The following is a 26,391-nucleotide window of genomic DNA, read 5'->3' as shown; positions in this document are numbered from 1 at the left end:
GAGAGATTATTCCATAGGACAGTTGCCACAACAGAAGCTTTCCTCCATATTGCCATCACACAGAAAGTTGTAAGATCTAACATGGAAAGCATATACTTAAACATTGTTGGCGCCTGCAAAGTGGTATAATTGGGGATATTCTTTAAGATAATCTGTTCTGTTATTTGGTGCTTTCTGTGCTAATAGTTTTCAAGTACTTTAATCATCTGCCTTGCTTTCTTTGAATCTTTCTGATTTCTCTAACTCTTGAAAGTATTGTCACCAGAACTGGACAAAGAATGATTTGGAAATGATGCAGCTTATAATCACTTCCATAAATGTTTATGGAGATTCTCAATCATCCAGGTCATGGTTGTTCCAAAAGTGCTTTTTGAAGAGGCAACTTAACTTCCTGGGTTTTTCCCCCCTCTTTGAAGATATTTTGTTTCTCATCCAAGAAACTTCTTCAGCTCTGACTGGATAGTGGGGAATGGAAGGATTCCTTAAATCCTTTGGGACAAACACTTTTGTACATCACTTTACAGCCTCCCATTGAGTATTCAATTAACTACTATTCCAAGAATTTTTTCAACGTTTACAAAGAGCCTAACAGCATATTTTTAACTAATATATTTTTATTAAAAGTATAATTGATTTCATCCAACAGGAGATCAGATTTAGATCTTTGCACCTTTAGATAATTATATACATTGCATAAATTTTAGGAGAATCCTTAATAGAGTAAAATCATGCCCTGCATTCTAATAATATATGTTGGTTGGAAAAGACTCCAGATTTTTGCCACAATAGACTAACACAGCTCTCTTCCTACAAGAATACTACCACATAAACTGTAACCAAACCCAGTTTCAATCTGTTATGGCCCGACAGCAGCCAGCAGAGTTGGCAGCAGATTCGGACAGTGAGGAGGTTGGGAAGGAACATGGGCCAGTCCTGGAGTCTGGGGAAGACTCTGATGAGTGCCCTGCATCGGAGGCAGAGATGGGGCCATGGCCATCTGACAATTATCAGAGTCAGACATCAGTGAGGCAGAAGAGTTGGAGCCTGTTTCCAGTGTTGCATACGCAGAGTTGCCAGACGAAGGGAACAGCTGAGGAACAAGGGTCGACTTGGAAGTAAAGCCACAGGTGGACAGTGAATAGCCCCTCCCCTAGAGAATAAAAGAGGAGCGAAAGGGGAGTGAGGCTTTGCAGGAGACAATTAGTTCCTTCCGGCATGCTTGCCAAGTATTGTGGGATCTGACAGATAGCGGCCTGGCAATGCTCCAAGCTTGATAAAGGTTCATAATTGGAAACCATCTGAAAGACTGTTGGCCGGGACTTTGTTGGATATGAAATTCATGGTAAATCAAATAAAGGAGGTTTATCAGGATGAGGACTTGGCTTTATGCTGTTGGGGAAGCCTAGGTCAGAACACAATCCCAATATCCCCTGTTCTATATATCTGCATTTGATTTCATTGTTTCCTAATTAAACAACTTTGCACTTCTCTGTTAAATTTCTTACTGTTACTTTCAATCTATTTCTCCAAGTTATCAGGATTGTTTTGACTTTTATTTTAGTCTTCTAGGCTATTAGCTATCACAAGCAATCTTGCTGGCCTCTGCAAATTGGGTAAGCATTCTGTCCATCTGTTCATCCAAAACATTGATGAAATTATTAAAAAGAAGTATGGGACTGGTTCTCTTGGCACCTCATTTGATTTTTCACCACACTTGCTCAATTTGATGAGGAACCATTGTTGAATTTTCTTTGGTCACCATTTTCAAGACAGCAATGTATGCACTTAACTGTTATTTACTCCAGCCTATTGCTGCTGATTAGCATATTATGAGGTACTTTTTCAAATACTTTGCTGTAATCAAGATATGACTATAGTATTTGCATAATGTATTAGGGAAGTAATTAGAAAAAGAAACAAGATTATTCTTGCAATTTGGGTGGGGGCTACCTTTGGATCAGCATTAACTTCTGACAATTGCCTGGACAAGTGATAGGTAAGATTTGGTTTGCTATTGCCTTCTCCCGAGGGCTAAGAGTGGCCCTAGGTCACCTAGTTAGCTTCATGCCTAAGGCAGAACTCATGGTCTCTCGGTTTCTTAACTATTACACCAAACTGGCTCTCTTGCTAAAATTAGTACTTGACAAATCCCTACTGACTTCTGGTAATCAAGGGTTCACAGGGTTCTTACAGGTGCATCTCTTTATGATCTGCCCTAGGCTTTCCGAGGCATGTTACCAATTATCAGATTACAACACCTCAGGCACAAACTGACACAAGCATACCTACTTAAATAACATTTATGAAGAAACATAACATCAACATGTATGAGTGGTGGTTTTAGTGCCTGAAAAACAAGGGTGAATTTGCTTGGTAGGCTCATCCAAATCAAGATTGAAACTCTCAACACAACCAAAATAAAATTAAATAATGCTGCTTCATTTCTCTTCATAAAAATCTATATGGGTTAAATTTCTTTGTCTTAGAATGCACCTAACTCTTTCCTTCCAGAAAATTGCATTGCTATCCATTGGAAATATTAAAAAAAACAACTCTCAAACTTATTAGTGATAGTAAAGGTAAGATTCCGCTCTAAAATTGCCTCTGGAACTCAACATGCCAGAGATGCCTAGTATAGGAAATGAAAAGCAATACATCAGAATATTTTATTGAATAATTTGATTCATAAAGCTATCTAGTAGTTATTTAACTTTAAGGGGCATATAAAAATGGTTAATATAACAATAAAATACACATCAAATAATCATCCGGAATATGAAAACCTAAAAGCCTATAATGTATCTGCAATTCACAAATCTCCCTTGGTAAGGTCCTGGTAGAAAAACCCGATCATTCACTGTATATAGTTGCCCATTTCATTTTTATGTGGCTACATCTGGCTTACAAATATAATGGAATGTGTGGATGACTTTGGGGGAAAGAAGGGAAGAGATGCTGCCAAAGAAACTCTCAGACAAGAGAGACAAGAGCCAGCAATGGATTAATGGAGAGAAACTTAAGAAAGACCTGTGAGGCAGTTAGAAGTGATGGTAGAAAATTTGTACTTCAGACTTGCAAGATTCTGTTAATATAGCCTTACAATACAATAGAATTAGTTCTAGTTGTTTCTTGTCGGGTTAACCCACAATGGCTGATATCAGTAGAACAAAACAAGAAATACATAATCTAAAACAAAAATAAAAACACATATGGTAGTAGGTAGGTATGATCTGAGTCTGACCCAGTGTTTCTCAATTTAGGCAGCTTTAAGATGTTTGGGCTCCAATTCCCAGAATTATTCAGCCAGCTTGCACACTGATCTAATCTATCATTTCTACAGCCTAGAGATTTACTTTAACTCACTCCCAGGGCCCCAGATTTGAGCAGAAAGCTAAATTTTCAAGACCTTACAAAAGGCCAACAGGGACAAAGCCAGGGGTGGGATTCTACCAGTTTGCACCTATTCGCTAGAACTGGTTGTTAGCATTCTAAGCAGTTTGGAGAAGAAATTACTGGCCTAATCCTGTAAGGAAGGCAGGAAGGAAACATTCTGGGGTTGCTTACAGAAACTTCCTCTCCATTAACCCTTATTACATTCTTGGCAGGACTAGACTTCCTGTCTCAGGAACTTCTCTGGAGTTCTTTTCCCCTCCTTTGCTGGTACTTTGGCTTTTGTGGAGTGACCATTCAAAGTTACAAGCGCTGAAAAAAGTGACTTATGACCATTTTTCACACTTACGATTGTTGCAGCATCCCCACAGTCATGAGAGGCCAGGTGAGGAGATGCGTGCCTCGATGTGAGTGATATTGAGTTGGCCACGCCCAGCCAATAACATGACCACCAAGCCACGCCTACCAACTAAGCCACGGCCACAGAACTGGTTGTTAAAAAAAATTGAATCCCACCCCTGGACAAAGCCAATCCAATCTCATAGGAATGATATTCCAAAGGGCAGCTTTCTTTCTTCTGCCCCTCACCCCCACAGCCAACACTCCCTGACTGTACCAGGGGTATGCCCTTCCTTCCAGATTGGATAGGATGGATAGAAACAAGTGGGGAGAGACAATCTGGTAAATAACCTGGTCCTAAGCCAGGAGGGACTTTTAAGGTGACAAGCAACATTTGAATTTAATACTTTCTGAAGAATAACCATCAGGAAGGGTGCAGACTTTGGGGAAAGTGCTATTTTAGAGAACAGAAATGGCAACAGAAAAGGCATGCTTTCTAAATGCTGTAAGGAAATGTTTCCTTTGTGGTGGGCAACTAGAGCATGGAAGATACCTTGATTTTATCAAATAGGCATAAACAACAGGAGAGAGAGTCCCATAGATAACCATTTCCAATTACTAAATGATGAGGTAAAATAAAATTAAATATATCTCTAAATAAATAATCAAGAGGAGTCAACCCAAGAATTCTGTACATAAAACACATGAGATAAGTGATTGTTCCTGAAAACTATGTATAGCTTTTTATACTTGGGTATACTTGGATACAATTGCATCGTAATTTTGAGACACAAATAACAAATTCTTTATATAGTTGTGTATCCAATTACTTCTGACTTCCTGTTGTTTTTTATGGTAGTTTGATTTTTTTATTCAAATACTTAGGTAGTGTAATATTAATACCCAAGAAGAAAATTTCATATCCATTTGCTAATAAATTACTGGATTTTCCTTCCTTCTGCATTATGAACAGTCCTGTATTTGACACTTTAGCCATTCTTTCTGTCAATAAAATGCTTATTCATTCCTTAGAATTATATCTCATCTTTCTTTCATGAGCTCAGGGAAGAATATTTCTTCCTCCATTTTTCACAACATTTTGAGAAGGTACCTTGAGTTAACTGATAGTGTTTGGCCCAAAACCTCCAGTACATTTTCCTGGATGAGAGGAGACTTGACCCCCATACTCCCAGTTCAGTCTTAAGTGCTACTTTAAACTTCTGGCCAAGAAAAGTTGTTCTACTTCTTTATATATAATTATTTACGCTATATGTTATCATCAGATATATATTGGCTTAAGTTTTTGTATATTGGTAGAATCAAATTGGGCATGCTGCCAGTGTCTTTCTGAAAACTGTGAGATACAAGCTTTATTACTTCTTTCTCTATTTGGGCGCCCAGAACTTGTAGATATATCTGGAAAGTAATGAATTTCACAAGATGCTGCACAATTGGATCTAAAATAATTTGTATGGTGTGAACTAGACTTTCAGAGGACTAGACTCTAGGGGGATACTGGGTAGGAAAAAAAAATTGCAGATACAGTATTTCCAGTCTCTGGAGGACCACTGGGATACAACAAGTCTGTAGAAGTAGCCCCAAAAGAGGTGCCCCAATTTGATCCATTGTTTAAAAATTACAGAAGCATACAAAATACAGCATTTCTTGTCTATTAGCCACGTGAACTGTCTTCAATATAACTTCTGATGCCAAGTACACATTTTATCTCTGAGCAACTCTTGACCTTAAGCATGGAGACAGTTTCTTCAAAGAACTCATAAGATCTGTGCTGCCAGCATTCCATTTTTTACAGGTGGTACCAGGACAGAGAAGGCCAACACAAAAGGCAGCATTGCTCATTGTACTTTTGCTACTGGTAAGCTAAACTATGCTGTGTTATGTTATATATTTAAGCTGTTGTGAGCTGCGATTTAGGCTACAGTATTCTATTCAGAATTGCATTATAGAGATATTGTGTCTCATAGAGATAAAATAATTTTAAAAATATAGAGAGAAACATGTTATTAGAGAAATAATAATATATCCTCCTTTATTTTACTGCTTGGTATTCTGTCACATTGTATAATTACTTCATTTTTTCACAAAAATGTGGCCTCATTTTTCCACATATCTTTTCTTGTCTTTTTTTCTATTTCCCTTTCCAAACGCTCATAGTTTGCATGCATTCTTTTACCCCAGTTCACATATCTTCTGTGTGTCATCACAAACAAAATATGTCCCTTGAACTGTCATGCCTTCCCTTCTTTCCATGTTTTTTCCTATTTGTAAGAGTAACAATGGCAGCTATATGTGGTACATTTATTGTCCTGGGTCACGTGCCTTTCTTCTTTTTTCAGTGATGTGGCTGGCTTGAGGATCACAACTCATCACCAGAGGAATATGAGGAAGTGAAGGAAAAGGTAGAGGAGAGAAGGATTGTACATGATCTGCTGTCTGCCAAAGATGTGGTTCATGAAACTAAGCCAAAGAGGTCCATCTGCCTGAATTACGTGAACTAGAATTAAATAATGGAACTTAAATACCAGTCTGCTAAACCAGTACAGTGGAATGAATTTCCAGAAATGGATGCTGAAGTTCACTGCCAGGGAGATAGGGTTCTCTTAAATGATTTAGTGATGTTCAGAGATTTCCAACATTTAACATCATGTATGAAGCAGCTGGTTCTGATCATTTATTGTTTTCCTCCATGATGCTTGAAGATAAGACTGCATCTTGAAAGAAATCCAAGAATAAAAGGAAAAAAAGTTGGTCTCTTTTGATACACAGAGTAATCACTAATCAAGTATTGCTACAATGGGTTGCAGAAGTAACTTTAATTTTAGGGAAATAGACACTGATTCTGCCTTAATTTTTTAAAATATAATGCCATTAATATGGTACTATCGATATTTGCTCTATGTTGTTTGGCATTTGTAATTTAGATTGTAATTTTACCACTTTCATTTGGTGAAACAATATAAACAACATAGTTGTTATTTCTGGCATTTATACCCAAGTGTTACAGTGGAACTAGATGCAGGGAAAGTTACTTTTGACAGATATTCAAAACCTAAGGAATTCTAAAGTGAATTTGCTATTAAGGGTGTAAGGTCCTTATCATCCATTTATAAATTGATTATTAATGCTCATCTAATGCCTAAAATTTCATGAAGATTTCCTCTGTTATTGATATGCCCTGTGGAACAAACTACTTTCCTTCTGTAGTGTTTTTGTACTTAAAATGGTTGGCTAATAAATTGAAGGGAGGGCAGTACCAAAAGTGGCAGAGAGGCAAAGGTGCTATAGGGTAGAAGGCTTCAAAATGTCATTGAATAGAGACCTTACTAAAGGATCGCATCGGGATGAATGACTACTGTGGCAGTACTTTCATACCAAACTATTTCTTCAAATACTAAAAATTAGATTTTAAAAAATGAATAATTACTATGCATTTTTCTACAGAATTCTCTTATTTCCAGATAATTTTGGCGTAAAAGTTGATTGAGAAAGAGAAGAATAAAACTGATAGCCATTCATCAAGCTGCTTTCTGAATCATGTTATGTTAGTTTCTATATTAAGTAGAGTGCCATTTTTCTTACTGTTTTTTTAATGTAGTTGAAAGTTGAGTAGCTGTTCTTTGTCTGAAGTTTCCAACACTCTGGTATAATGCCATTCTAGTAAACTCTGTGGGTTTATGATATTAGTATAACAGTCTCCATTTAGACCAGAAGCCATGTTTTGAGCATGTACATCATTGGGAAGTTTACAAATAAAAGAAAAAGCAATCTAAAATAGAAAAGTGTGTGTCTTTGATTTCCAATAGATTACCACTAGTATCAATGTGTAGATTTTTTTGGTTTCTTATTTTTCCTGATTTCTCTCCCCCCCCACCCTTCTTAAAATATTGATCTCAAAATACAAAATGGCACCAATCTGGCAAGTATGACTGACACAGTAATGTAATAATTATAAGTAACTTTTATTAACATAGAAACAAAATGGACTATAGGTTCTCAGGGGACATAGAATGTCCTTCAGAATTCATTTCCATCATCGCAGGGTCCAGTGAAATTAATTGGCAACAACAAATGCTAAAGGACTTATGATATGCTAAAGGACTTACGTTTCTATGAGAACTTCTCTTACTGCATTATAAATATGTTGTTATAAATAATACCCTTTTGTGCACATTGGTTCATTTTAAGAATCATAGAAAACATTTCCATTATTTCAGCTTGTCTATCTCAGTTCTCTAAGCATCTAAAGAAAAACATAGTTTCATTCTCTTCAAGATCGTTCTAATATTTTGTTCATTTTCCACTTCCTTTCTCAGTTTGGACAATTGTCAGATATCCAGAATTAGTGATATTTTAATGTGAGAATGGGAAAGATGGGCTTCAACTATATGGGCAAACAGCTATTTAATAAATTATATATATATAATTATATATAATTTAAGTAATTCTTAAATTTCTTTTTGGCAATCACCTCACAAGTTCTAAGTTGTATATTTTATTAACTATTAAAGTGAAGAACCCATCTAGATTCTTTTCAGATAACTTTAAAAAGTTTCCCTTTCCCTCATCTTCTCAACTTCATCACTAACCTTCTTTATTATGTAGAAAGGAATTTATATATGTAGACACATTTACATATAAACCTATCAATGTCACTACTTGTTAACCCCCCCCCCGAAAAAAAACATGATTTGTCTGGCAATGCATTTGTATAGATAACTTCAATACAAAAATCTATAGGTAGTTGTTAGGTAGTGTGTAGTCTTTTAAAGTTTCCTACTGATTAAATTTAATCCTCATTAATTAATAAGCATACACTTTGTTGATTAATCTGTCAATTAAACATGCTATGCTTCATTTCTGTATCTAAATATTTGGCACATGCTTCACGAATCTTCACAAATTATCCAAATTCCACGTAAAACTATACAATGTAACCCATCCATTTCAAATATGTATTTTATTGCTGCTTTTTACATGATTGCATTCTAGATTTAGCCATGTCAAAGCACTTCTGGGGAGAAAAGCATTATAGAAGTAAAGTAAACTGATAATTGTATTGCAAATTAACTATTATGATTGTAATAACCCACACTACCTAACATATCAATAGCTTTAGTTTGGTTTAGAGGTCCAATAATTGTTTCTTAATATTTGCATGTTGAAAAAAATCATTTTGGTAATATCACAATATATATTTTATTTCTTCTAAAAGGAGTTTAATTTCCATAGAGCCATTAAAGAGCAAAAATACATACTATTAAAGATTGGAATAAAATGTTAAGTATTCATGTTTCTTATTTATTGTTTTAAAGCATCAAGGTATAATATAAAAATAAGGGTAGTGAATCTTTATGAAACTGTGTGTTATTTGTTTTCATTAATATGTTTTATTGACTTCAAATTTAGAATGCAAACTTTATTCAAATGGGTAGTTTAAGTCAAAATGATTCCATACTTTTACTGCACTCGGTATACACTGTATTTTGCTACCAAATAAATGTCTGTTGTCTTTCTTTTACACAATTAGAATCACTAGAACTTATGTTGATTCTGAGATACCATGTAACATAGAATCTGTTTCATGGATTGCAAATTGATAACTAAATATAATTATGCAAGGAAAGGTTTTCATTTTTTATGGCCTAATGAAGTTTGTGATATTGTACATAATTATAAATGCAAATTATGATTCTAATAACGATTCATGTTGTAAAGGTTTCTTTAAGACAAGGTTTGCCAGTATGGTTCAGTTGGTATTTGAAGTATGGTCATCTGCATCTAAACGAGTAGCTCCAAGACAATCAGATTATGTAGTAGTTACTTTGGTGAGAATATCGCGTAAGTGGAATGGAAACTTCATTTTGAGTCTAATATTAGACCTTGCTTTGGAAAATTCCTTTTAAATGATCACAAGCTGGGAATAGCAAAAGAATTTAACTTTCAACAGACAGCATTCTCAAAGAATTTGCTTATGTTAGGTCCCTGGGAAAGCAGATGTGAAGTTTAGTGAACTGAATTATTTTGACCTGATGCAGTATTTATGTCAATTATTAAGGTCTTCTCTCTGATCTACTGTTTCCAGAATATCTTTAAACATCCATTTGCTTGAATAGGATATTTTGATTGCTCGTTCAATAAGCCTAAGATATTTGAACCAAATTCTTACTTATAAAAATTTCTTTTTCCCTTTCATCTGCCATTTAGTAATGTAATATCTAGAATAGATATTAAAGAGTGTGTGTCTGAATTCAGCTATTTTTTAAATTGTGGATAAGTGTGCTGTTGTTAGTTAATAAGCACCTAAAGGAATACTTTAATATGATTAGTCAGAACATCAGTTAGTTTATAGATAGCCCTCATTTGCCAACCACTTGTTCAGTGAACTTATAATGATGCTGAAAGTAGAGACAATTGGCCCTCAAAGTTGTGGTAAACACCATGTCTCAACAGTCCCGTAATCACAATTTGGAAACCTGCAACCAGCGCATATGATATGGTGCTTAACAATCCATAGTGATTCATGACCACAGTCAGATCTGCTGCAATTGAGGTTCAAGTAAATTGGTGCAGTCATGCTTAACTACCACAATAATTAGCAATTGAGTGACCGGTCCTAATTCCAGTCAGTAAATGAGGATTACCACTATTGTTCTTTGAGGTATTGGCATAATATGTAGAATTAACTGGGCTCTATTATGTTTCTATAAATAAGAACTGTCAAAAACAGAGTTTTGCTGGGATGTAATAAGAACCATATAAATATGACTGTGTGACAAAAGCTAAAATTTTCAGATGTTAATATCTCTTTTTGTATAATTTTTTTAATTAAAACTTTTGAAAAGAAGAAAAAAACTAACAGAGATCAAGATAAAGTAGGGGGAGAAAAATAAAGGGAAAAATGCAAAAAAAGAGAGAGAGAAATGAAAAATAGAAAAGAAAGAAAAAGATATGAAGAAGTAGCTTCCAATATTATTCACAGCAGTTATATGTATTTAGTAAATATATTTAGCCTGTCTTCAAAGTTATCTCATTCTTCTTCTTTCTATATCCTGTGTAATCATCGAAATATAAGTCATTTTGGGTTCTTTTTTTTCATTTTTACACAAAAATTCTGTAAGAGGCTTTCAGTCACCAATAAATGTAGATAATGTTTTTTTTAATCACACAGGTTAATTTATCTATTTCAGCAAGAATTATTGTCTTCACCAACCATTTCTTCATAATGAGTAGTGTCAAATCTTTCCAAATCTATGCCTATGGTAATCTTGCTGCAATAGTAATTTATTGAAATGATCTTCCATACTCCATAATATTTTCTTGAACTACATACCAGTACATGAAATTTGACAGCTAAAATAACATAAATGGATTTTCCATGCCTTTACTATGGCCAAAAGGTTGTTACAGATACAGATAATATTTCATTTACAATCATTAATTAGTGGTTCAAAGACTGTTCAAAAAGTTACAACAGCACTGAAAAAAGTGACTCTCAACCAGTCCTTACAATTACAATTGTTGCAGTATCCTCACGGTCACATAATCAAAATTTGGCTGTTTGGTAGCTGTCATATATTTACAATGGATGCAGCATTCTGGGGTCATTGCGACAATGCCAGCCAACTTCTGACAAGCAAAGCAGAGGTGGTATTCAGCAAGTTCTGACCAGTTCTGGAGAACCGGTAGTGGAAATTTTGAGTAGTTCAGAGAACCAGCAAATACCACCTCTGACCGGAGGTTTTACAGTATCCTTCCCCTGCCACGCCCACCAAGCCATGCCCACAGAACCGGTAGTAAAAAAATTTGAATCCCACCACTGGGGAAAAAACAGATTCACTTAATTATTGCATGTTTCAATAATTCACTTAGCAATCATGGCAAAGAAGGTTGTAACAACAAAAATTAGCAACAGAAATTCTTGTCCCAGTTGTTGTAAGTCAAGAATTATGTCTAGTGCAATATTGGAAACATAAATGTATGGCCGCATTCAATCAGTGGATTGAAGTTGTGATTACATTTACCACCTTTGGACAGATGGCCAATACAGGTAGACTTTGTACGGTCAAATATAATGAAACTTGGAACTCATTTATACAAAATACAATAGGTTAAAAATGAATAATAGGATTGTATAAATATATTAGAAATTAATACGTACAATCAAACATGCTTGAGAATGTCATATTTAATCTTCAGCCATTTGCTCTTGACAAAATGCAGTCTTTACCTGCCATTCAGTAAAAAATTGTTTTGATTCTCTAAAATCTCAAATGATCAAATTCAACTGTTTCTAGTATAGCACACAATATGTATAGCACACAATAATTAGTAATTTAAATGTGAAATATTTTCCTGAGGAGAAGGCAATGGATGAAAGCAATTTTAAATTTATTTAAAATTTAAATAATATGCATACATAATGCATATTATGATATAATTATGCATACATAATTTAATACAAACTCGATTTTGGGTCATAGAGATTTCTTGGAAGATAGTATGTTATTTATTGGTTTGTTTGAATTTATATGACCACCTACTTGCTGCCAGTGACTCTGGGTGGCTGATAAAAAATATTAATCTCTGATGTTTAAAATTTCTGTTTTAATACAAAGCCTTGTTCCTGCTTTGTTGTTTGGATATTGCTTTAATTGAATTTATGCTGGTTGGACTTGTTTTGTTTAATATATTTAATATATTTTGGATACAAAAAAATCAAATTTGTTGCATTTGATATGATAATGGTGATAATCTTTGTGAACTGGTTAAAGATGTTAGGAATATCATCTGTTCCTTGTTAGGAGACTTAGTGTTCTACAAGGTGAAAAACCTTAATAGGATTAGATAATTTGTGGACCTCCCTCCCCCCATTTTGTGATTCCCAGAGCACTTCCAGATTATACTCCCATAATTTAGCAAAATTACTAATCTATAGCAGTGTGGCTTTTCCTTTTTGCTGCTTTAAAAGTAATATAAATAATATGTCGATTTTGCTCCTTATTTCCATATCCAAGCTTCTCAAACAAAACATTGAAAAATAGACTCCAACTACCTAATTAATGTCCATACTCAAGCAACCCTACTTCCTATGGTACGCAATGAGAAAAAAACATCTCTAGTTATGATTGCCTCTAAAAATGTTTGGTAAACTTTTAGGTAGGTTTTTGTTTTTGATGTTTTTTAAGCATCAGGTGTCCCTTAAATTATATGTTGTTGCATTATAAGATTCATCTGTGCCATTTTGGAACTGACCAGTCAGTTCTTTTGCTCTAAATTCTAATTTCTTGGTCTACTACTTTGTGCAGGTAAATCTCACTTGGCAATTGTGCAGCGGGTGAATAATGAAGGGGAAGGGGATCCTTTTTATGAAGTCTTGGGCATTGTTACCTTGGAAGATGTAATTGAAGAGATCATCAAGTCTGAGATTCTAGATGAAACAGATCTCTACAGTGAGTATTAAGCACCACAGTGTTTGCCCTCAGAATTATATAAAGGCCTTCTTATAATAAAGTTTTCTGTCTTTTTATTTTTTGAGGGAAATTACACTTTGAGGAGAATTAAATATGAATTAAAATGGAAAGCCTAGCTCAATTTAAAATGCATGTGACTGCCTCTGTATTGTACAAAAAAAGAGACTCTTATCACTAAGACAGCTATTTTAGAAGATAAAGGTCAAATTTTTCACCATGTGATCAATTTTAAAGCCTTTAACTTAGCCAGATGCTTTAAAATGATCTGATGCTTTTATTCAAATATCATTCTCATTTTCTTCTATACATGGTATTTGAGAGTGTAAGAATATTGTCACGCATTAGGTAGCTGCGTGTCTTGGATTAGCCCTTAGTAGCACTGTGTATGTCTTCTCTGAAAATGTCAGAAAATTTTTATTACTTCAGTGCATGGTTTGTTACCTCATGTGCCATCACTGCAATTTGTTGTGGAAAAGAGGCATTCAGTTGTGAAAAAATAATGTAGATTGGACCACAGGCATTTGGGAAGATGAACATGTATTTTTCTTGTTATGCTATCATATCTGATCGAGCATATTTTCAGATGCTGATTCAGAGGCTGAATTCTAACAACACAGAGCCTCAGTTGGGAAAATGTGGTTCTTCAATATGTGACTTTGGTTTATCATCATTGGAGGCCCAAATGAGTTCTGTGACCTAGAACATTTGTTAGTATACCAGCTATAACTTTTCCTGGACAGGGGTATCTTCCATTAATGGGTTTGATATGGTTCGATCCTCAAGCTGTAGCTGGAGATCCAGGAAGCAGCCAAGTTCCTGAAGGAATATCTATACATATTCTGCTACTGCTGAAATAACTGCTGTGACTGCCTATTAGTTTGCAAATAAACTTCACAGTATATAACTTCCTAAATAGTTTGAGAACAGGTCACCGATCAGGTCACCTTTGGAGATGTAACCTTATGCAGTCAATTAAGGAGTTCCTAGTGTTTCTGCAGTGATCTATAGACTACAATTTTCTGAGACCTCTGTGCTATCCTTTCTTTAGGACATTTTCTACTGTATTACTCAAGTTTGCTTACTGTGATATATCTTAATCTCCTATTAAAATCTCTTTACCTATACCTTTTCTACATGAATCCTGTTCGTTTTTGTTTGTTTTACCAGATCTATATAGCTGCCCATCTCTCAAAAGGTGACTCTGGGCATTGTGCCTCAAAACCACTGGTTTACACATATACCAACTAAATTAATTATTTAATTTGTTAAAATTGTTTTGCTAAAAAAAATTATATAAAAAGAAAATTGCAAGAAGGTCAAAATCAGAATGTTAAGTACGATGTAGCCACTGTACAGACTCCCTGCTGTCAGGGAAGCCCCAGGCCTGATGCAAAAGCATGTGTTAAGACTTTCAGGATGACTATAAGGGTTCGGGATAAATTCAGGGCAAATAATATTGCACAGGGCAGGTGCTATGGCAGAAAAGACATTTTTTCTAGGTCCCATCAGACATAATTTTTTTGATGGATGGGACCTACAGCCTGACTCTCCTGCCAGACTTGATGGGATGGCTAAATGTAATCAAGGAGAGGCAGTCCCTCAGATAACATGGGCTGATGTCATGTAGGGCTTTGAAGATCAAAACTAGCACCCTGAATTGTGCCAGGAGACAAATTGGTAACCAATGCAAACTCACAGACTAAAGGTGTAATGTGTCTTTCTAGAGACATATATAATTGCCCATGCCATTGCAGCTAGAGCTCCTGGATGCTCTTCAAAGGCAGCAGCATTGTACTAATCCTTTTAGAAGATGACCATGGAGTGAGTAATTGTGGGCAGAACCTCATGATCCAAGAACAGGTGCAAGCGGCGCACAATACAAATTGTACAAAGGCCCTCCTGATGTATGGAATGTGTAGATGACCTTGAGGGTGGGGAAAGGAAGAGATCTACCTAGGAAACAGACAAGAGATATAAGAGACCCAGTGGCTTAACTATTAGGAAAAGAAACTTAGAAAGGATCCTTCCTGATGGATCAATCAGTTAAAAGTGACAAGAGGAAGTTTGTACCTTCAGGTTTGCAAGATTCTCTTTTTAATGTAATAAAAATTTAAAAAAATAAATACATTTTAAAATAAAATTAGTTCATCTAATCCTGTTTCCTGTTTGGTTTAGGGAACTGTTTCCATAATGACTTTATGTGGGGATCAGAATAGGGTCCTTCCTTTTGCAGCTTCCTTCACAAGTCCTATGGAATCATGAGAGTTGAGGAATTCTCTAGTGAGTTTAAGGAGAAGAGCTGAGGAAGAAGAAGTCTGTTTCTCAGGCAGCTGATATTGGATACCACCCAGTACTTATTTTATGAAAAGGATTGTTACATTATTTTCTACATGAAAAATAGCCAACAGTTTCATCTGACCCTGTAACTCCATTAAAATTAATGCAGTTCTCCTATTAGTATAAAACGTGTTGGTACAAGAGAAACAAAAATGCCAATATTTTGTCTTATCACTATTCAAAGGAATGTTGGATTATTTTCTGCCCATTATCTCTTTTCCTCATTGTTGTCATTATTTATAAAGCCAGGAACACTTCCTCAGTCCCATAATTTATGGCTCTCTGCCATAATTTTTAATGCAGAAAAGCAGCAGTGGGAACACTCATGCTAGCCTAATGAAAACAGATCTTACATTAATGTACTCAGTAGCTTGCTTTGATGAAGATAAAGACTTTTATCAAAAGTTACCAGACACCACAAACTTTTAATTAGATCGGTGGAAGTTTGTGAATGTCTATTTGCGTAAATAATAACAGCTTATAATAACTGTGTACCAATGTTAAAAATGGAATCATAAAGTAAACACTGGAACAAAATATAATGAATATTTTATTTGTTTTATCTCTAGCTGATAACAAGACCAAAAAGAAAGTAGCCCATCGGGAGAGAAAACAGGATTTCTCTGCCTTCAAACAGACAGATAGTGAAATGAAGGTTAAAATCTCACCACAATTGCTTTTGGCAATGCACCGTTTCCTAGCAACAGGCAAGTGTGAATTATTAAAGTTCTTATCACATTAGGATCTAACTGCTAGATTGTTAACAGAATCAGTGAAACAGTGGATGGGGTAGGGAAGCTGTATTAGGGAATTGTATACTGTGTCTCCTTGTTCATTATATTCTCTTCTACTTTATACTCAGTGCTGATAGAAATTCTGAGAGTTTAAGAGAAATTGTGTTAGTACAACTTAAAATTGTTCGAGGAGGCCAGGGTAAGGAGCAGCATCACACTGATTTGATCAGGCTCAAACTGAACTGGATACCACTAGAAAAAACATGTACATTTCTTTGCCTTTCATTTAATTAAACATAGTTGCTGAAATGAAACAAATGTGTAGGAGGACTGAATCCTGTCTATTTTCAATTCAAGATAAACCTTCCCCTTTTTTCTCCCTTCATTCTCCACAGTTTTTTTTTCTCTTTTGTAGGTGTGCCTTTTTCCTTTTGGGAGGAAAAATATTTTAGGCCCAATTTCCAGAGGTAGAGTAGCCAATGGAAGAAAGATGTCTTCTTTAATTGGTTCCTCCACTTCTGGTCTCTCTTTATGAATATTAGACTACCTGCAGTCTAATATTGCCCAAATGGGTTGATAAATTCTTGAGCAGTCTGAGCAGTGACATGGACATGGTTGGTGTCCATGGCACAGGACAGAGGTACTTAACAGAGATGTGTTGTCCTGAGGCATTTGCCATTCCACTTTTGTATTTATTTTAATAATATGCTAATCAATATATTATGTCTTTATAAACTTACTATACATAATCAATCAAGTTGTTTTTTGTGTTTGCAGAGGTTGAAGCATTTGGCCCATCCCAAATGTCTGAAAAGATCCTCCTGAGGTTACTAAAGCATCCCAATGTGATTCAGGAGCTGAAGTATGATGAGAAAAACAAGAAAGCCCCTGAATACTACCTCTATCAGCGAAACAAACCTATTGATTACTTCATTCTAATTTTACAGGTCAGACCTATAATTATAAACATTTGTTTCTCCTGCAACTCTCCTCTGATCAGCATGGCTATTCAGTGACAGTCTCTAATGACAGAAGGGTCATCATAATTCCTGGATTACCTTGTTACTTGTTTTGCCTCCATTATGCAACCTAAGATTTGGTTAAGCAAGATACCATTCACCCTAATAGCGAATGAATGGCTTTAAAAAAAATAAATGGCAGCTTCGAAGGTGTTGCCAAAAGATCCGTTGGTAAGAGTAGGAGCTCTTTTTTCAGTGGGAGGATGGAGCTGTGCTAGTTTAAAATAGCAAGAAAAGGGCAAAAGTCAAGACAACAGTTCCTCCTTCCATAGTTCCAGTCTGAGTCACTTTTTAAAGAAAGACTTCAATCGACGCCATCTTATTTAATGGGAAATTGAGCCTTCCACTTATTGAAACAATTTGATTTTCAGTAAAAAATGATGTTTCTATTAAAATTTTGGGGATTTCTGATTAAAACTGGGCCTTGTATTCAGGAGTAGAAAATACATTAAAAAATAATAATAATTACATTGATAAATGTTGGCTCTTTCTGGTAAACTAGACAGGAAACATGACAAAATGAACTAATTTACTTTATTGTAAGGCTACATTAATAGAAACGTACAAGTCTGAAGACACAAATTTCACTACTTGGTCCATTAAAGTGGGTCTTTCTTAAGTTTCTCTGACATAAAGCGACTGCAGGCTCCTGCTTCTCTTGTCTGATTGCTTCCTAGGCAGCATCTCCTCCTCTTTTCCCCCAAGATCTTTCATACATTCCATTACAATAAAGCATGAGATGAAAGAAAAACGCACAATCTGAAAATGACCGAAGAAATTGCTGTTGACCCTTTTGAAGAAAAGGTGAAAATATTAGCCTGTATAAAACCAGGGCCATGTATTACATTCTTATTCAGTTATTCAATGTATTGATCACCATACAATATTAGATATACTCCTAATTAATATTAACTATTTTTAATGAACCATTAAAATCATCCAATTAATTACATAATTTAAGTCCTTGTAAATGTTTTCAAGTCACCATTTCCATTGCTCATTACGTTGGCTAAGGATACTGAGAATTGTAAGTAAGGAACATCTGGAAGGTAATGTTATCTGAGTTTTGGTTTTTGGCATCATCAAAATAGAGTGAAGACCAAATTATTTTAAAGTGGTGGGAACAGATTGGAAACAATTAAACAGAAAATAAACTTGAAAATCACACTTCTTCCCAAAAGTAAATATTTTTAAGTCAATAACCAGAACAGATGACATTTTGATGCAATCCTAGTATGCATATTATTAACTTGGGACATTATTTTATGGGTAATCTGTAATATGAATTGGACTAATCTTAGTTTTGCCTAATAAACTAAACAATTATGTATACTGTAGAAGCAAACAGCACCACCTACCGGTTTGCTTTTAAAACAAATGAAGACACACACAAAAAACACAAGCAATTTTGTGGTCTTTAGATCTGCTATTTGACAGTACTATTTAGATTAATGCATTACTTTGATGTTTTTAAATAAAACTGAAATCTTCTACAGTATTTCCACTTAGCTATTATGGTTTTGATATTCTTGCAAATCAATTCACAAGGTAGTCTGAATGTTTGTTAGGAACAATATCTTCTTCATTGATAAAAATAATTTGATTCGCACAAATTTGCTTACCTCAGATACCTATGCAGATGTTATTTTTAGAGAGAAAAACAAACTATGAATTCTGGAGCCTTTCTCTGATGGCCCAAAATAGCATGAAGAGTCATTAAGTCCTGAAGGAAATTTGAAATATGGTCGAGATATGGTTTAATATATTTTATATTTTAACTGCAGTTTTACTTGTTTTTATGAGGTATTTTAAAAAGCCTTTAAAATTAGTCATGAAGAAAAAAATGTTGCAAATCTGATCTTATTGAGCTTGTTTAATAATATATATTACTTTTTATTTAAAAAGTATTTCTGTATACTTAAAGAGTATTTTCATTTTACTTCTTTTGTATATTGAATATACATGTTATAAAATTCAAACAGACTTTTTTTCCCAAGAGTTGTAATTTATATGATAGATAAAATACATAGTAGAAAATTCTAGTAAATATTAGAAACTCCTTTGCTCAACACATTGTGATTTGTTTTATACAAAAAACTAGTAGAAGAATCTTCTATTCTTGAAAAAAAGTCCAATGTTTCTAGTTCCACTGCCTAGCATGCAACCCCACACAGAGAAATAAACTTATCAATTTTGGATAACAGTTTATGTATTTTATGTAGTCAGTGAAAGCCTGTGCCACAACATATACAGTATATTGCATAAACTTTCTTATATAGTTAGGTGCTAAGAATGATCCCACCTAATGAATGTTTAAGCAAAAGCATTTGAATCTTATATTGATAATATAGTTGTTTTCTTGGCCTCTGTGATCAGGATCATAATCTATTCTTGAGTCATTTAAAGTCACCTCTAGCTTTGAATGAATGAATTCATTGTTATAGCCAAAGGCCTACAAGAAATAAAGTCCAGGCAGTAATCCAATACTGAGTTACATAATGAATAATACAGTGTGAAACAAACAGATTGTAAGATAAAAGCAATAGGGAATAAATGCTATAGCTGGAGAGGGAACTGGTTTTGATAGTATACTCTTACTATTTATTGCTGTACTCTACATGATGCCTATAGAATTCTTGGTCAAACAAATGATCATAACTCAAGGACTATTTGTAGTTCCTAATGTATCAAGTGAAGCTGAACAAATGTATTTTCTGTTAATAGAACTCTAGTGATAAACTTAGATGAAAGAGCATCCTTTCCCAAAGCAGTCACAGCTGCAAGAGGGTAAAACCTCATTAATGCAGTCCATCAATCCAATGGTTGAACTCTAGAGTTGCCAATTCACACAATTTCTATATGGCTAGGTTTGAGAATCAGTGGTAGTGGTCAGATGCCCACTTAGTCATGGAGTTCACTGAGTGGTTTTGGTCCAATTACTGTCTATTAATCCAAAGTACCTTTAAATGTTTTGTAAAGAAGGAAAGATACATGCTGAAGGGTTTCACAGAAGGCCTCAGTGGTATTCGGATCAGAAACTCTTTTGATCTTTCTTTGTATTGAAATATGTAACAGTATATCTAATAGCTTTGTAGAACTTGTACTTACTGAAACTGTCTATTGCTGTTTTTAGGTTGGTATTTAGGGTAATATAGCTATGACACTTTTAATGATCTGTGTATTGTTTCTCAGATGTGTTGGTGGGATGAATTTTTGGAATAGTTTAAAGCTTTATTCTGAGAGTTAGAACTCATTCTATTTTCCATAGGGATTTTAGTTGGATTCACACATTATAATAAGTCATAATGTAATTTGTTTAGTTTTAGGTTATTATAATAAGCTACCTCACATTGCATTTTCTTCAATATGCCGCAGTCAAAACAGCTTTGGTGTACTGCCATGTGTGAACCTTGCCTTTCACAGAATTTTATCTATCAAGGTATAATCCTGTTTTACACAGGAATTAAAATGAAAGCATCCCCAATGGCTGGATATCCAGTCTCCATTTAAATAGTTCAACCAAAAGAGAGCCTATTACCTTCTTTGATAATTGATTCCTCTATTGTGCTGTTCTTATGGTTAGAAAGATTTTCTCTTAGTCCTGTATGCTGTGAGAACTGATTTTAACTTTCTTCAGGTTAAAAGTGTGTTATTTCATTTAATTAATTTGCATTCCTGCTGCTGTTCCAGTCTTGCCAGAATTTCTGACCACACTAAACATATTTGAGAATGAGATCAACTCTTAACTAAGTAGAAAATATTTATCGGATTAAGAAGAATAAATGTTTAAATGTTTGTTTCAGTAAAATTTATTCCTGGTTGGCATCATGGCTATAATATTATATCCCATATAGCAGTATCTATATCTTTATATAAATGATTTATTTATTTTATTTGTTGAATATATTTCTTGTTTTTTTTTCCAGGAGCAACGTATAGCTTACAAAGAGAAATCCATCTGTCCTGTGAGCTAGATTGCACCAAGATAAAGGGATTGTCTCTTAAGTCACACTAAGTTTCTATAACTAAGGGTAGATTTGAATCTAACCATTCCTACTTCAGTCTCTTAAATACTATTTCACATTGATTTCTGGTGGATCAGTTTGATTTTCCACTTGAGGACATGTCCAAGCTACCCTTTCTCAGTCCCATAGAACTTTCCATAAGATTGCACTTTCAGCTATGTCAAACCTTATTCTTTCTAGGATCCTCCTGAATTTCAGTCATGCAGAAATCTTTCTGCCATTCCATAAGACATTCTGTCATATTGACTTCATGAGTCCCGCTTGGGATCAGCCTTTTCACGGTTCAGAGGCTTTTTCCATTTTATAACAATTATTCTTATAATAATGTTATTTGTTCAGCTATTACATGATGCCAATTACTCATTCTTCTCACAGTGTGCTTTTGGGAGTACCCTTGTCTTCCATGACAACTTGTGTTTCTTTTCTTTGATGGACAGGGTTCACCAATAAAACTGTTGACCTTTCTTTGCTCTTATTTCTATTGAACTTACAGTGGGATACACATTTAGGTTTGGATCAAATATATGATTGATGGTTGGTAACAAAGTGATGATGTCACACCTGTTACTTAGAACTTCTTTGCAAAGTTGCTTAAAGTCTTTAGTTTTTGTAAATTAATCCACTCAGATCACCTCAGAGAGCCATTGTTCATATAAACAAGCAGAGTAACATCATTCTCAGTCCCTGATGTAATTCATCTTGCAAATTTTAGGAAATATATATTCAGCATTTTTGTGGTAATACATCCTGTCAGAGAAGACAACAAAAACTCCATCCATCTAAAGAAATCAGTCCCATTCTTGTGTGTATGATAACTGTATCATTTGGTAGAGAGAACATTATTAAGGTTTTGCTTTAATGAAGTTGTTTGTATTGCAGCAATGAGCCAGTACAGATATTTCTATATGTCAAAATTAAATTGAGATCCCTGTTGCAAACTTTTCTCCATCCTTAGAAGGAACCTCTCCTCTATGTTTTTTAAATCCACTTCTCTTTTATCTCAGGTTTATTTTGAATTTTACTTCTGTCTTATAGAGTATTAACATCAGTTTGGATCATCTAATTTTATAAATCCCTTCTATTTCTTCATTCAACTTATTAATATTAATGAAAATAGTCCAGGGCTAAGCTTTGTGGTATCCTATTTTATATATCACTTCAGTTTGAGAAATTAAAATTCAGTTTCAAGAATGGTTTTCAAATAATCTGTAGATCCATATTACAGATGTGTGATTCAGCTGATACTTGCTAACTAGAGTGCCACAGAGTAGCTGATGAATTTTTTGCTAATCAAGATACGTTTATTCCTACTACATTTCTACAGACTATAAAGGAAGCTACCTGGTAAAAAATAAATCAGTTTTGAAAGTTTTGTTCTTAATAAATCCACACTTTTTAGTATTTTTCATATTATTTTCAAGTCTCTTAACACTAATTGCTTTAAAATCAAAATCTTCCCAGGTGTCAGACTGACTGGTCTGCAGTTCCTTTTTTTCTATAAGGACACTGCATTCCTTCTTCTAGTCATCTGTTATTTCACCTGATTTGGAGAGTTTTGGCCAGATCTTCAGCAATTTCCTTTTGTTCCCTAGGATGCAATCCATCTGGCCCTGGAGATTTGAACTCATTCAAGGTCAGTATCTGACTAATATTTCTCACAAGCTTGAATTGGAAACCTGTTCCTTCCTTGGGTTCTTCATAATTCCCTTGATGGAACACGTATTCTTTTCTCAGAGAAGACTGAGCTAAAATAGGAATTGAATAGTTCTGCTTTTGTTATCTGTTATCATTTGCCAACTTCAGTTAGCAGCTGGTATACTATTTTTCCCTCTTTCTTTTATTTTAAGCATACCTAAAGAATCTCTTTTTGTTATTCCCAAGATCATTTGCTAATTCAGCTTATTCTGAGCTTTTGCTTTCCTGATATATTCTCTGCAAATTGTGGCTACCTGTATGTAATATTCTTTAGTGATCTAGTAGCTCTCTGTTCATTTTTCCTTTAAATGCCACTTGGTTGTTGTGGTGTGAAGACAGCTCACTTACTTTTCCTAAGGGCATATCCTCACAAGAGAGTTCCACCTTGTCAGCAGCTTGCTGTTCACAGGAAGAAGTTGGGCTAAGTCTGTTGGCATCTTATTTTCAGTTCATTGCTAACAAAATACCTCCCATGCAGTCATTTAAGGTCATATGAAGGAGGAACCCTCAGTGACCTTCTGGGCTTCGATTGTTGTCTGGTGCAATCTTCCCATCCACCCAATGGGCTCTGAAGCTCTGTGGCTCTTACAGTGTAGTTGACAAGAGAGGCATTGCATTTTTAATTTAGAAGATAATATGATAAATTAGACAAGAAAATGTTGACCTTGTGGAAAATGGTCCACAAATATACCAGCAGATCAATACTCCCGTTGGTAAGCAAAACTTTTTTAAAAAGGGAGAACTTCAGCCAATAACTTTTCCTCCTATTTGCAAATGAGATGAGGGAACATGTGACTGCAGAGCCAGTTAAATGGGAAACTGTGTGCTTGTATGTATACATCTGTCTGCATGCATGTGTTAGTATATAAACAGAGAGAGAAATCTGCACTGATAAGCGTTCTGGAATATTATTTCCTTCCCCTATCCAATATATATGAATTTGCTCATTCCATTGGTTGCTTTCCTTGAAATATGACTGTCTTGTAAACAGAGACAGTGCTGATCTAAGTATATATATTTTGAACTAAGGTCTATGTATTTAGCAGGGGTATCTCTTAAAGGAGAAACAAAAAGCTTAATTGTGATGGAGAACGTCAGATGGAAAAAAAATCCCAGTTTTCCAAATAGGATGCTTGAAGTGGTGAATCTCCCTTGTTCATATCTGTGAAACCCTTTTTCCATTTTAAAAGCATTCATCTCTGCTAACACTCTTGAGGGAAAAAGGAGAAAAAGCTATTTAGATTTTATCCTCTAGTCAGGAGCCCAACAAGGGGATGAGATGCACTGCACTCTTCACAGCTCTCAGCTGAAGAAAGCTGTCAGTCTTTGTGCGTGACAGCCCCTGACCTCTATTATACATGAATTCTCATTTTTAGAGTGGTACATTTCTGCCTTTGGGGACTAGGAATCATGTGATTTCCAGAACTAGTGCGATGAAAGTTCTAGTAATAAAGTCAAAATTAAGCAATCCAAAGCTGAACTGAATGCCAAATATATTGAATACTTATATAGAGCCCACTGTAACTACTTAGCCAAAAAGACATTAAGAGCTGTTAATCTAATCCTATGTAGCTTCTTCTCTGGTAATATCACACTACTAACTAGAGCATACAAAACATTTGCTAGACCTATACTTGAATACAGCTCATTCAGTCTGGAACCCATATCATGTATCTGATATTAACACAATTGACAAAGTCCAGAAATATTTCACAAGAAGAGTTCTCCGTTCCTCTACTCATTGCAGAATACCTTATGCCACCAGACTTGAAACTCTAGACCTAGAAAACCTAGAACTACGCCACCTCTGGTCCGATCTAAATATAGTATATAAAATCATATACTGCAATGTCCTACCTGTCAATGAATACTTCAGCTTGAACCAGAACAACATAAGAGCATACAATAGATACAAACTATTAACCGCACCAAACTTGATTGCAGGAAATACAACTTCAGCAGCAGAGTCGTCAATGTCTGGAATACTCTACCTGACTCTGTGGTTTCTTCCTCAACCTCCCAAAACTTTAACCTTAGACTGTCTACTATTGACTTCACCCCTTTCCTAAGAGGCCTGCAGGGGGTGTGCATAAGTGCACCAATCGTGCCTACTGTCTTTGTCCTATTTTTTTTTCTTATAAGTATCTATCTCATGTATTCAAAACTATATTTATTCTTATACCTGTATCTTGTAAGCGATTGACAAATCAAATAAATAAAATAAAATAAATAAATAATTGATGGTAGTCCTTCCTGTTGGAAGATGATAGTAAGTGGTAGAGGAAAGGACAGCACAGAAATGAGTATCTACTGGCTGTGCTACTGAGAAACAGCAAAAGTAGACTCTAAAATACTTGGTAGATTTTCCTCCCAATTTAAGTGAAGAAAGAAAGCACTTTGCTGTAGACATGATAGTAGCAGAATAAAAACTGTGTTTGAATTCTACTGTTTTTTCCTTCTCTTAAGTTATAATTTTTCAGTTCTTAATAAGTATTCCTAGTTTTGTTTTGCTTATTTTTAATTCACTTTGTTTCCCCAAATCCCGAATGTCTTTGGTACAGTTGGCTACCTTTAAGATGACCAAAAATGAAACATTGAGCTCTTCCCGTCGTAATCAACTTTTTGCTAAACTTTATGAAGCAGCCTTGGTCCCATCTGCGAAAAACAGGAGCCGTTATCTCTGTGGACTAACCATGAAACATCAGATCCCAGCAGCTTCTAAAATTTCCATTTTGTATGCTGCTAATTAATTTGGAATTTGAAGCATGTAAAGCTTCAAAAGTATAAATACCAAACATTTTTATATGTACCATCAGTGTTGAACAATTGCACAGAAGATAGAATTCCTAGAACCTGGTATAGAATTGGGATTCTTAAAGTAACAATGCTAGTTTGCCAATTTTGGAATTGATGTCTTCTGCTCTGTTAGCTCACATTGTATTTGCCATTTTTTCCACTTTCTCCACCAATTGGCTTTAGTTCAAGCAACTACCTATCTGATCCTCTAAAGCTGGCTTGCCTGGCCTTTAAGATAATGTTAGGAAACAGCAGAGGGGAATAGAAAGTTATGTATTGGAAAGAAGCATAGAGCATTCCTTCAAATGTCATTGTGAAATATATATGGCACTGTCCCTCATAGTAAATCTGTTTAATTCATAGCCAGAATGGTTTATTCCTTTGTTTAAAATCTTTTATGTTCAATTATTGAATATAGTTGAGAAATTCAGCCTCTGAGGTATTGACGGCAAACCAGTTATACTTCGGAACACATGTAAAAGAAAAACTATTTTTGAAAAAGAATAAATGATTGCTAAGGTGAACAAATTAATAGATCTGTAGCTAGGCCAGTGTTTCCTCTAAT

At 34.9% G+C, this 26,391-nt stretch overlaps 1 protein-coding gene across 4 annotated transcripts in view; it reads left to right on the top strand.

Moving 5' to 3' along the window:
• CNNM2 (cyclin and CBS domain divalent metal cation transport mediator 2) overlaps positions 1-26,391 on the top strand; it is a 106,139-nt gene that overhangs the window by 65,885 nt on the left and 13,863 nt on the right. For 2 of the 4 annotated variants that reach the window (XM_087932803.1, XM_026704695.2), the window contains exons 2-4: positions 13,056-13,199; positions 16,127-16,264; positions 17,069-17,238. In XM_087932803.1, the coding sequence (XP_087788929.1) occupies positions 13,056-13,199; positions 16,127-16,264; positions 17,069-17,238 (452 nt within the window). Of the gene's footprint in view, positions 1-13,055; positions 13,200-16,126; positions 16,265-17,068; positions 17,239-17,987; positions 18,115-22,927; positions 22,969-26,391 lie in introns of all 4 variants that reach the window. The other 2 variants (XR_015743505.1, XM_087932802.1) reach the window with 2 other exon arrangements.

This window comes from Pseudonaja textilis, chromosome 4 (genome assembly GCF_049901715.1).
Source record: "Pseudonaja textilis isolate UNSWEBS1 chromosome 4, rPseTex1.2, whole genome shotgun sequence".
NCBI lineage: Eukaryota > Metazoa > Chordata > Lepidosauria > Squamata > Elapidae > Pseudonaja > Pseudonaja textilis.
This window is presented reverse-complemented; position numbering and strand designations above follow the sequence as displayed.